We start from the raw sequence: 12,762 nt of genomic DNA on the forward strand, positions 1-12,762 counted from the left end.
CATTTCTCAACTTAGTAGCCCGAAAAACGTTTACCCATTTAAACAGTCGTGGGAGATACCTTGTTTGTTTTAAACATCATAAATACACAAACAACAATGAATACTTGCAGGTTTTGTACCCGAATCTCCCACTGGTCCAAACAAAGTAGGAACAGCATCGTTCTTCAGTGCCCTACGCTGTACATATCCGGCATGAATCGCTGAAAGGTTTGGGAAGCTTTGGCCCATTCCCAAACCGACCCCTACACCCTACCCATCTGTTTGCGCGTTCACGCGGAGGGTCCGCCATATTGAGGGCTGTTCCAAAGCAACGAGTGTGGAGCGGTGTGGAGGGGGAGTGGGCTATCAAGCCCTCAAACAACGAGTCTGCAGCGGTGCTGACTTGAGACCGGTCTCTACCTGACCGGAGTCACGCTGTGTGTGTCCGGTCAGGAAACACGCTATTTACAAGTAGTTCCAGTAAACATCCACTGATAAACTGCGATGTTAACAACCTCATGATAACCTCATATGTTTTTAACTTAGGATCATACCTGTGTTTAGTCTAGAACAAGGTAAATGTGTGTATTTTATTATAAAGTTGTATATATTTACAGACTGTTGCAAAAACTATGCTAAGCTTATAAACATCAGGTTTAAAACTAAAACAGCACAATTAAAGATGTTTGGAGTTTTATTTGAGTTATTAATTTACATTTTTTGTCAAAGAGATGCTGATTTGAAACCGTTGTTAGATACAGTTACGGCATTTCCTGTTTCTGCCAGAGAGAGGGGAGGCCGTCCCAAAGCTTGCTGCTATTAAGCTTGTTTGAGACGCGTTGCGGCTCGCCTCGAAAGTAGACGAGAATAGCCGATCGCAGCCGGGGGAGGTCTCAAAATGCTCGCCTGAAGTCGGACAGCTCCGAGTCGGTTATGGCTAGAAAGGATCCGTCTTGTGTAAAACTCTCGCGAGAGTTTGGCTGAATGTCACGTGGCTGAATGTTTACGTTTGGCAGGCAGCCTTTCAGTTAGGATCGTTAACATCAGTTGGCCACAGCAAATGATCGTGAGAAGCTAAACTATCTATTTATGTCAATGACAGGGAGTGTGATTGTTGAAAAGCGGTCTTGCTGGTGTTCAAAGAAGAATGACAACACTGTAGATCACCAACACTATGGTTTATTTTGTATTCACAGGCAAGTCAACGTTGTCGCAGTAAAAGTCCCAAGATAGCTCCTGGTGCAATAAAATGTTCCCTTGCAGTGTTTTATTATGTCTGATGTTTCTCTATTAATATTGCTGCTTCATTAATGTGTATGTTGCATCATGTTACTGCTGTAGATGTGTTTCCGAGCCGCTCCGATTACAACGAGAGTTACGAGACGTCATATTTACACTAGACGGATCCTTTCTGGACATAACCCTCCGAGTCGGCTTCTTCTTCTTCTACTTCGCCTTCTTCTTCTCTCGGTTTTTTGGCGGATCGCAAACCACTTTAAGGTGCATACCGCCACCTCCGGAGTTGGCTTGACTCGGTTTGCATTTATAAAGAATGCACACGTTAACGTTTAATCGTTAATGTCAGATATGTACTAAGTAAATACATTTGTTCCTGCTCAAGATTAGATTCAACTTTATTGTTATTGCACATATTACAGGTACTGAGACAACGAAATGCAGTTTAGCTTCCAAACAGGAGTGCAACAAGCAGTAAAGTGAAAAGTAATGTACTGTAGTGCCGAGGATATGGAGTCAGAGGCGGTGCAAGGAAGGTGCAGAAATAGTAATTTATTAACAAGCTGCAAGGGACATGTTGTCGGGTCGCAGCCCGGGTCGACAAGAGAGAGAGCCAAGAGGGCACACACTATATATAGGTAACCCATAACATGTCCGTGTGGGAACAATAACCGCAACTGTAGTTCCTAGTTTGAATTGTGTCCCAGTGGTTAAATAGGTGGTCACCACAGTACACAATCTACAGGATAAAATAAAGAATGAATTGAATGATGAATAAACAGTGAGGGGTATGAATACACTAGATATACACAGCAGCCTGTGAGCAGTATGAATAGTGTGTATGAATATGCTAAGATATATAAAGTATGAAAACGGTAAGCAGTGCAAGTATAGTATAACATATATAGATATTAATTTCATGAGGATAAACATTGTGGAACAATGATGAAAAATGTGAATGGAAGTGGCGACATAAAACTGACACAAAACAACAACAAACTTTTGCCGAGCTAATGGAGAGCTTCATCAGCAGCACGGGGTAAAAACCACCAATGAGCACTCAGCTCGAGATACCAGCGAGTCGTTTCCTATCAAGCATTTCGCCGTAGCTGTTAGATTAACATTAACATGCTTATATTGTAGTTCTAAGTGCAATGCCTTGCGGCCTGTAGCACCATCCTTGATGGAGCATATGTGTGGGCAGGAAAGGATTGAGCAGAGAGTAGAGTAGTTGTCGATTGTTGTTCTGTTTTCTGCCTCACCCTCTCAGACTTTCAGTTGCGCGCGCTACTAAAGAGACGTGCTACCATGGAAACCAAACAATGGTGTAGCTGTATTAAAGTCAGAGTGGAAACATTACTGAGTAAATCTGATTTTGTCAGAAATCGTGAGAAATGCGGGAGAAATATGACCCCGGGAGGGAACCGGGAGAGGGCAATGAAATCGGGAGTCTCCCGCGAAAATCGGGAGGGTTGACAAGTATGCTGTAGATGTGTGTGGCGCTGTGGACTGGTGCGTTGGTTTTTCGATCAGGGGAGCACAGGTTCAAATCCCACTGCAGTCAGCATGTTGTTGTGTCCCTGGGCCAGGGCCGGTCCTAGACATTTTGGTGCCCTAGGCGAGATTATGATTTGGTGCCCCCCCCCCCCCCCCCTCCAAGCAATACACAATAGAATATATAATGAATAAATGAAAAATCTTGAAAAAGACCAATACACTACAAAAACTGAAACATATTGACAAAAGTCACTAGAACCCCCCACCCTCCCCTCCATTGACAAATTAGTACTGGGCCGGTCGAGATTCCCGGGATGATTTTTAGTCCAAGTCTACCCCTGCCTACATGCAGTGCAAAGATAGTTTGGTAATTGACCAAAAACTCTGAACTGAATCGAGACGGTACAGGTATCAGTTCCACATTGCAGTTACAAGAATGACTGAGAGATATTCTAATCCTTCGGCATTATGTTTTGCCATCTACTGGGAATCATTTATAACTGGCATACCTTTACCCTCAGTTGACTCGCTGCTAGTCGGTTCCTCGGATTCCCCTGGCTGCTTTTTTCCACTCTACACAAACAGTTACATGACAGCTGTCACTTTCAGTAACCACAGCTCCGTCACTATCTCTCCACTATCCCCCAGGCCCAGACTGGTACCTGAACAAGGTGAAGCTGAAGATCACTGATGTCAACGACAACGTCCCTGAGTGGAATATGAAGCCGTACCCATACCTGGCCGTGGTGTCTCCAGAGGCCCCCGCGGGAACGTTTGTCTATCAGCTCCAGGCTCTCGATGGGGATGAGGGCAAAAGCGGAGAGGTGGAATACTTTTTGTCGGATGGTAAGTTTCTACTTTACACACAAACACTCACACACCAATGAGATGTATAGGATGCATTCAAACAGGCTGTTAATATGCTGGCCAGCTATGGACCCTTGGAAATAAATACAACCAGCAAACACCAGCACAGTGGCTCAGAAAGACAGCCTGAGGCATTCACACATTCATTCATGCATTCATGCACTCTTTAGGTGTCCATTAGTTTCTCTGTCTCTCTGTCACCCTGCCTCTATCCACCTCTGTATCTCCGTCCCTCTCTCTCTTTCTCTCTCTCCCACATATGCACACACAGCCACAGGCCCTCACACATTTGCTTATGCACTTATCATGCACTCTTGTCTATCTGTCTGCTTCTCTCTGTTTCATACAAAGAAGCATGCACACATGCACTCACTAACACAAACGCACACAGTGGGTTGTTGGAATGCTGCCAGAGAAGTAGACCCCCTGGTGGTTGAGGGGATAGAGATTTTTTAGCATGTCAGAGATGGGGGGGGGGGGGGGGGGGCTAATCTTGCCAGTGGGGCTTTACAAAACACTACCGATTTCCCTTTCACTAACATAAGTCCATCACACATATCTACTTATGTGTGTTTAACCACAATTACCAAAAGGTAGCTATGGTCTATAATACAACAAGTCCTCCAACTCATACGACCAAATAGGCCGATTGTTCAGGCCCTTATTACGACCAAATATGTTGTTTGTTCAAGCGCTTAATACATCCTATAATTACGTTTTAAAGTTTTTGCCCTTGAGTGCTCCCGTTGAATGCAAACGTTACAGATGGTCGTTTATTCACAAATAACCCTCTCTGTAAAATCCTAAATTGTATGATAGTTTGGCCATTAAAAAGCTTTTTGATTAGATTTCTAGCGAGAAGTGTATATTTTACTTTTAGAATCCACGTCCAGCCGATATGTAGGATCTATACTTTGATAGATATTACGAAGATGATTTGAGGTATGCGCCAAAACTGAATACGTGACGTGGATCATAAATATATCAGCAACTAAACAACATCTTCCATTTCTTTTCACAGAATACGTCTCCTTACAGTATAAACACTAATTCGGCTGACTTTTATATTTGATCCAATTGGTATATAGGTTATATTTACACCATAATGGTGCACAGCTGATAGAATGGGATTTTTTTGTAGTTTTTGAAAATATTATTTACTACCTTTCCGACTCCTCATGCAGTTGACTGTTACAGGTCTATACAGGTTCATGGTACAATGCATAAGCTTCAAGTCGAGAGACTGAAACTGTATTTTCCTTTACCGTTCTGTCTGTCATATTATGTTTGATATTATTATGTTTTATTAACTACACCACTGGTTTTTTAACATGCACCGCCTAGTGGTTAAAGCACGTTATTGCATTTTGAAAACATTGAAACAACAGCGAGGGGTCACAAACATAAGACCAGCTGACCTGTTAAGCCCCAAGCCTGTTTTTCAGGTTTCAGGCTCGAAAATGACATTCCCAGAACAAATGACCATATCTTCCCTTCTAAAAGGGTTAAATTAATAATCTTTTTTCTCAAAGTAATGATAAACCTGTAAGTTGGATGAAGAAAAGTCAGAATCAATATAGATGTTTTTTATTTTAAAGAAAATTCAGATTGACCATGGTAAAAAACTGTAAATGATAGTGTCCGTCCAAAAGATATGTTGTACTTATAGTGAAAACTAACCTTGGATGGTGGGTTAGTAGACTAAAAGCTTTAGGAATCCAAAGTACAACATATAATAAGTACCCTGTGTCAAGATTGATGCAAAACAAGTGATATTTGAATTTTTTAGACAGATTTAGCAAAATAAAAACTCTTCTGGGGCCATTTGGGTGGATTTTCCTTATCTCTGGCCCTCCTTGCTCGATTTTGACATCTGACATCTCTTCCTGACCGTTAGAGTCAATATAATCGAAGGGAAGTCGTCCCGCACACACTCATGTTAAAAAAAAAAGGTGGCGTCTTTGCGCATGCAAGCTTGCTACAGAGCATAGGAATAGAGAACCGCAGTGACGCGTCGTAAAACCCGGAAGTAAGTTAGCATTTTTAGCACTTCCGGTTCCTTCCTCAAAAAGCGATGCATTTTTTCCATAGGGTTTTGGAAAATAGCTCGAAATAAGGTCTGTGGTTGACACAAATTTAAGAGGTAATTGACGTTTTGTTCTACGACATTAAATACATCAGCAGTGACCCCACTGGGGATTTTTGAAGAGTTTACGTGTCTGAAAAACGATGGTTGTTACCGAATGGCTGAATAGGACTACAGAAATTGTCGAGGCCGTTGTACGTCATTACGCCGAACACGTAAACACTCCCGCTAAGTTTGTTTTCCCCTGTGTTCTGCTTGAAAGCAAATACCTGCCTATCTTTAGTATCTGTATATCTATATCTGACCATTAGAATCTGTATTTTTGAAATTGTCGTTTTTAACACCGTAGTTTTACAAATTATAGAATAATTAATTACCAGTGTTTTCCAATTTTACTCGGCAGTTCGTTTCGTTGGCTAACGTTAGCTAAAGCTAGCGCTACTAGTTAGCTACGCAATGGTTTGTTGCTTTGCTCCGGGTTGCAGCCACAGGTCTTCGCATGAAACGTGCTTGTTCTGTCGTTTCCCGGCCAATGTTTTCCAAAGGAGAGTCTGGATTCGTGCCATGAGGTAAGCTGACGTTACATTTTTGTCCATGTCACGGTGAAATGTAAATAATGGGTAGTGACTGTATCGCCGTTATAGAGATGGCGCTGCTGAAAAGACCGCAACATAAGTAAAGATAATGAATACATCCTATTAAAACCTGTGTGGCTTATATGATAAGTCTTATTAGTACAAGCAGCATAACGTTTCACCATGTAACTAAAGATTGTAGTCAGGGAAATCAGTTTGACATATTGAACTAATAACAAATCACCTCAGGCTGGCAGAGAACTCTCTGCTCCATAGCTTCTCTTGGACGTAAAATCACATGTACATTTTACATTTATATTCAATTTAATATTCCATCCCTCACATACTTTTGTATATATAATAACTTATATTTTGTTTTTCTTGTTATGCTGCTGCAACAGAAACATTTCCCAAATTGGGATCAATACAGTAATATCTTATCTTAATTAATTAAGAAATATAACTATTATAATTAGTGTAGCAGCTGACACCTATTTTCAACATGGATTAATCTACCATTTATTTCTTTAGTTCAATTTTCATCTATAAAAATGTCAAAATAGTGAAAATGTTCACGAGACTTATCAAAGTGCAAGGTTATATCTTTAGATGTTTTGTTTTAGCCTATGTACTGTATGTCTTAATGCTCTTACAGTATATGTGACGGTGTGACTTCCATGAAACTATATTTTATATCTTCCCAACAGACGAGCTGACAGGAAACCTAACACTCTAACAACCACAACATTGCAAAGGCGAGTAAATGTAAATTAAAAACAATTCACAATTTTTGTATTTCTTCTTCCTTGCAGTGAGGTGAAGCTGACGTTACACTTGGTGCCAGTAAGGATGTTCCTCACGCAGGCTGAATGTTTCTCCTTCCTTACTGACAAAGAAGCCTTTGATTTGCAATGCTTCACTAATTGTTATTTCCCTGGCTCCGTAGGGACACTTTACCTCCAGCACAGCGGAAGACCCTACCAGACCATCTGGAGATGCCCCCAACAATCCTGATAGGGAGAGCCACAAATCTGACTCATGGACCTGCATCTGAGTTGCAGTGGTGAATGCCCTGACGCCCTCACATTCATTCATAGTCCCCCACTGTACAGACAAAACACCATCAAGGGCCTGTTGTTGCCCTAGCACCCTGGCAATAAAGGAAGCAGTCACACGCTTTGACCTCAGGACAGCTCCAAAGTTGCTGGCAGTCAACCTTCCTTTCCTGAACAAATGCCAGTTTGGGTTGGTTCGCTGACCAGTGGTAGCCACCTGAATTGCCCTCTGTTGCTCTTCAGACAATGCCATGCTTGCCACAATTGCCTCAGGTCCCTGATGCCCCACAGATTTGATAATTTCAGGAACAGTAAGGGTTTCCAAGCTGTAGTGTTCCTCTTCTGGCTTGGGGGAGAGAAGCCAAGAAATTCCTGAGAACCTGCCCCCGAGTCTGTCCCTCAGCCAGTCACGATCTTCGGAGGTGGGCTCTCTTGTCAGCGGGTTAAATTAGTTATTGGTTTCAACAGTCACATTAAAACAGTTACTAAATCAGCTTACTATCACCTAAAGAACATATCTAGGATTAAAAGACTAATGTCACAGCAGGATTTGGAAAAACGTGTCCATGCTTTTATCTTCAGTAGACTGGACTACTGCAATGGTGTCTTCACAGGTCTCACTAAAAAATCTATTAGAAAGCTGCAGCTGATTCAGAACACCGCTACTCGAGTCCTCACTAACACTAAGAAAGTGGATCACATCACTCCTGTTCTGAAGTCTTTACACTGGCTTCCTGTGTGTCAAAGAATATATTTCAAAAATACTGCTGCTGTTTATAAAGCACTGAATGGTTTAGGACCAAAATGCATTTCTGACCTCCTGCTAAATGATGAACCATCCAGATCTCTCAGGTCTTCAGGGACTGGTCAGCTTTCTGTCCCCAGAGTCAGAACTAAACATGGTAAAGCAGCGTACAGTTATTATGCTCCAAATATCTGGAACAAACTCCCAGGAACCTGCAGGTCCGCTGCAACTCTTACTACTTTTAAATCCAGGCTGAAGACTTTTCTTTTTGTCGCTGCTTTTAATTGAACTATTAATATCTTAGACTGCACTGTAACTTTTATCCATGTATTTCTTCTTTTAATGTTTATTTTATTAGCTTTTCTTTTTAATGACTGATTTTAAATGCCATTTTCTTAATGTCTTTCATTTTTTGTAAAGCACTTTGAATTGCCTTGTGTTGAAAAGTGCTATATAAATAAACTTGCCTTGCCTTGCCTAATAAAGATTTCATGTGACACATACAATTGATTTGTTGATGGGAATTAATGTGAATAAATTAACTCGGTCTTAAAAGGTTAACGGTACTCTTGCTATCACTACTCACCGACACTATAAACCTTGTCCCTCATGCTAGCCCTGACAACACCGGTAAGCACACCTTCATCTAGGCTGCACTGTAACGTGTCCTGACTTGTAGTGGTTCTCTCCTCTATCTACACTCTTCTTGTCATCTTTGTAAAACGATATCAGACTGGTAATTGACACAGCCATGACTTCTAGTTAAATTCAGTGTGGCTAAAATGAAAAGCTTTGTTAAAATATGCAAGCACGCGAAAGTCAAATTCAGCTTTATTGTCAAAAATTCTACATGTGTTATACATCCAGAAATATTGAAATATCGTTTCCCACAGTGTGACATGTATACATAAAACAAAAAGGGCCTAGATAAACGTGGTATACATTAAACAAAATGGGCCTAGATAACCGGGGTATACAGTTTAAAATGTTAATATATTTAAAGTGTTCAAAGTGCAGTTTCAGTGCAAGTCAGTTGAAACGATCTTAAGTTGGCGTGACGTTGAAGTCGTGCGAGCCTGCTGCTGTACTGGCTTGTAGTTCGTTTATAGCATAACGTTAGCATTTCGCTTTTGGCGACTAGATTTATGATTCAAAAATTATAAAAGTAGGGTTGACATGTGGAGATTATCCGGCTGAACAAAACGTGATCCCTCTCTTAAATGTGTGTCAACCACAGACCTTATTTCGAGCTATTTTCCAAAATCCTATGGAGAATTTGCATTGGTTTTTCGCGAAGGAACCGGAAGAAGTTTACTTCTGGGTTTTACGACGCGTCACTGCGGTTCTCTATATCCCTGCCCTGATATTTGAAAACGGAATTGCAGTTTTATTGCTTTTAGATTATCAGAACATTTCAAAGGTGACACAGTCACATTGGATATTAACCTATGGATTAACTACAGCAGGGTTCCCCAGACTACGGCCCGCGGGCCGCATACGGCCCGCCACGCCCCTTTGACCGGCCCTCCACCTCTCTGCACCTCACCATTTGAACTGGCCCAAAGAAGAAAAAAAAAAAAAAAAAAATTATAAAATATTTTTTAAAATAATTTATTTTAGTTGTCCAACTTGTTTTGTGAAATAATAACATAAATCTCCAAACGAGGGCGGTAATCGCTGTTCATTCCGTCACCTGAGATTAGAACTCGAGGCCGTCAGTATGTAGTGGCCAGAGCGGCTCTGGTAGTGGTCATGAGCCAAACAGTGGAACTGTCAATCAGATCGCCAGCGCCTCTATCCCGCTTTAAAAGCAACGTTATGTAACGTTCTGGTTGACATCTGTTACATTTGCATCTTGTTTTTTTAACACTAAAATATTTTTTTATTAACCATTTATATTTTATATAATTTAATATGTGTGTCTGTATTATTTATATGACGTATGTTTATGACCGAATTTCCGCCACCTTACAAGATGATCGAAGTCATGCGCAGAAAATATTATGCTACAGTTGAACAGCAGTGTAATGGCGTGCAGTAAAGTGAGGAAAATTGACAGAGAGTGTCGGGTTTTTAAAGAACAATGGACCAAGGATTATTTTTTTGTTCCATGGAAGGACCGTGCCATTTGTATTATATGTAAAGAAAATGTGGCCGTGTTTAAAGAATTCAACCTTCGCCGCCATCACGAAACCCGGCACAGAGAGTATGCTAGCTTGAGCGGGCTAGCGAGAGATGATAAGGTTCGGCGTCTGAAAGGCGGACTAGCTGTTCAACAGGATGCCTTCCTTCGTCAATTCCGGGTCAACCTGGCTGCTGTCCGAGCTAGCTACAAAGTAGCTAACCTACTGGCTACCCACGGCAAGCCGTTCACAGACGGAGAATTCGGGAAGGCCATGATGCTGGCTGTGGCCGAGGAGGTGTGTCCCGAGAAGACAGATGCCTTCCGTGGGGTGAGTCTCTCAGCACAAACGATGACGAGACGAATTGAGGAGATGGGGGGGAAACGTGTTTGACCAACTGAGAGAGAGAGCCGCAGAATTCAAGTCTTTTGCTTTAGCCATGGATGAAAGTAATGACGTACAGGACACGGCACAACTGTTGATTTTTATTCGTGGAGTCAACACACGTTTTGAAGTGTCAGAGGAGCTGGCATCACTGAGAAGCCTAAAAGGCACAACAACTGGAGAAGACCTTTTTGTCGAAGTGTGCAAAACAATGGGCGAACTTGGTCTGCAATGGGCTAATTTTGCCAGTGTCACTACAGATGGTGCGCCTAGCATGGTCGGATCTACGAGGGGTCTAGTAGGGCGCTTGAACGGCGAGTTCGAGGAACGAGGTCTCGCCCCACCGATTCAAGTCCACTGCCTGATTCACCAGCAAGCGCTGTGCTGCAAAGTTTTGAAGTGGGCGTCTGTGATGAAGGTGGTTGTGCACTGTGTCAACTACATCCGGAAAAATGGGCTGAAACACAGGCAGTTCCAGGCCTTTCTCTCCGAGCTGGGGTCTGCTCACCAGGATGTGCTGTACTACACCGAAATCCGGTGGTTAAGTCGAGGCAAAGTATTGCGCCGTGTCTACGACCTACTGCCCGAAATCAACACCTTCCTCCAGTCTAAAGGTGAAACGGTACGGGAGCTGACCGACCCGGAGTGGAAATGGGACCTCGCGTTTTTAACTGATGTGACTGAACTGTTGAACCACCTCAACCTACAGCTCCAAGGCAAAGGGAATCTCATCAGCGACATGTATTCCCACATAAAAGCATTCGAGGTCAAACTGCAGCTCCTTGTGCGACAGGTCCAAAAGCTGGACTTCACACATCTCCCTGCCACCCAAAGCTACTGCGCCGAGAAACCAGCCGCCCCTTTCCCAGTCGCGAAGTGCAAAGATGCCCTGGAGATGCTGCAGCGAGAGTTCAGTGTGCGCTTCCGCGAGCTTCATGTCAACAACAAAGACATAAGTCTGTTCCAGAACCCCTTTGCTGCTGACATTGACGACGCACTTCCCTCTCTTCAGTTTGAACTAGCCGAGCTGCAGAATTGTGATGTCCTTAAAGACGCATTCAAGCCTGACCACCTCCTTGAGTTCTATGCTGAGCTACCAGAGGGCACTTACCCAAACATTAAACAACATGCTCTGAAGATGTGTACCGTTCTTGGCAGCACCTACACCTGCGAGCAGATGTTTTCCCGCCTGAAGCAAATAAAAAATCCAACGAGGAACAGACTCTCAGATGAACATTTGCATCAAACTTTGAGACTGGCAACCACTAGGCTACACCCAGACATCGGACTTCTCACCAGCCAGAAGCAAGCACACAGTTCACACTGATATGGTAAATATACTGATTTTAACTATTACAATTTTATATGGCTGTAAACATGAACTATGATTTTTTGATGAAATATGATTAATGTTTTTAATGAATTTTAATGAATAATGCTACACTGTATTTGTAAAATCACATCACAAGGAACAACAGGCAGCATATTTATGTAATTTACTGAATGTGTCCAATGTCATCCCTTTATGCCAGGTTTCCAGGCAGCAAGAGAGGGGACTGCAACTGCTGACCTCAAAGATCACTGCCCATCCATTCTTCCTTCCGCCCTGGCTACAAGTACCAATTCAGTTCACCTACTGCACATATTGCTGACTTCCCATTCTGTTACTCTCTTCTAGTTTAACCTGCCGAGGGTTTACTGCTCAGTCTCTCCTCCCAATCTCTTCTCTCAGCATCTGCCTCTCCATCGTTGTCTCTCTCTCTCCCTCTCTCTCCTCTCTCTCCTCTCTCTCCTCTTTCTCCTCTTTATGCACTGCCCCTCATCTCAATCTCCTATTTCAAAGGGATGATAATTGTGCTGTAAAAGTGTTTGGCTCATTGCCTTTTCACCTTGAACAAAAAAAATCTCACCTGAATATACAAATAAGAGTTGGTTAGTTGATATATTGTTCACCAAGTTTCTTGTCTTGATGATTTCTCATCTCACTGTAATATAGGCCTACCATTTCTATTGTATCACTCATAAACTGTCAATCACCATGTTTTTCTAACCTTTCCTTGCTATTTTTACATGGTTGTTATTAGAAAATAAAAGGAATACCTGTGGTATTTCAAATTGAAAAACATGTGAAGTACTCACTTCTTTTGCAAATCACTTGTAATGATGAACTATTTTGTGCTAGAAATTATGGCTATAACAGGCAGTGGCCTAGTAT

The 12,762-nt window shown here is 42.2% G+C and overlaps 1 protein-coding gene across 1 annotated transcript in view; it reads left to right on the top strand.

Moving 5' to 3' along the window:
- LOC307040942 (neural-cadherin-like) overlaps positions 1–12,762 on the top strand; it is a gene marked incomplete at its 5' end in the record, with an annotated part of 110,639 nt that overhangs the window by 26,833 nt on the left and 71,044 nt on the right. The window contains one exon of the mRNA XM_079684173.1: positions 3,361–3,558. Within this exon, the coding sequence (XP_079540299.1) occupies positions 3,361–3,558 (198 nt within the window). The remainder of the gene's footprint in view (positions 1–3,360; positions 3,559–12,762) is intronic.

Source organism: Notothenia rossii (genome assembly GCF_949606895.1).
Source record: "Notothenia rossii genome assembly, chromosome: 5".
Taxonomy (NCBI): Eukaryota; Metazoa; Chordata; class Actinopteri; order Perciformes; family Nototheniidae; genus Notothenia; species Notothenia rossii.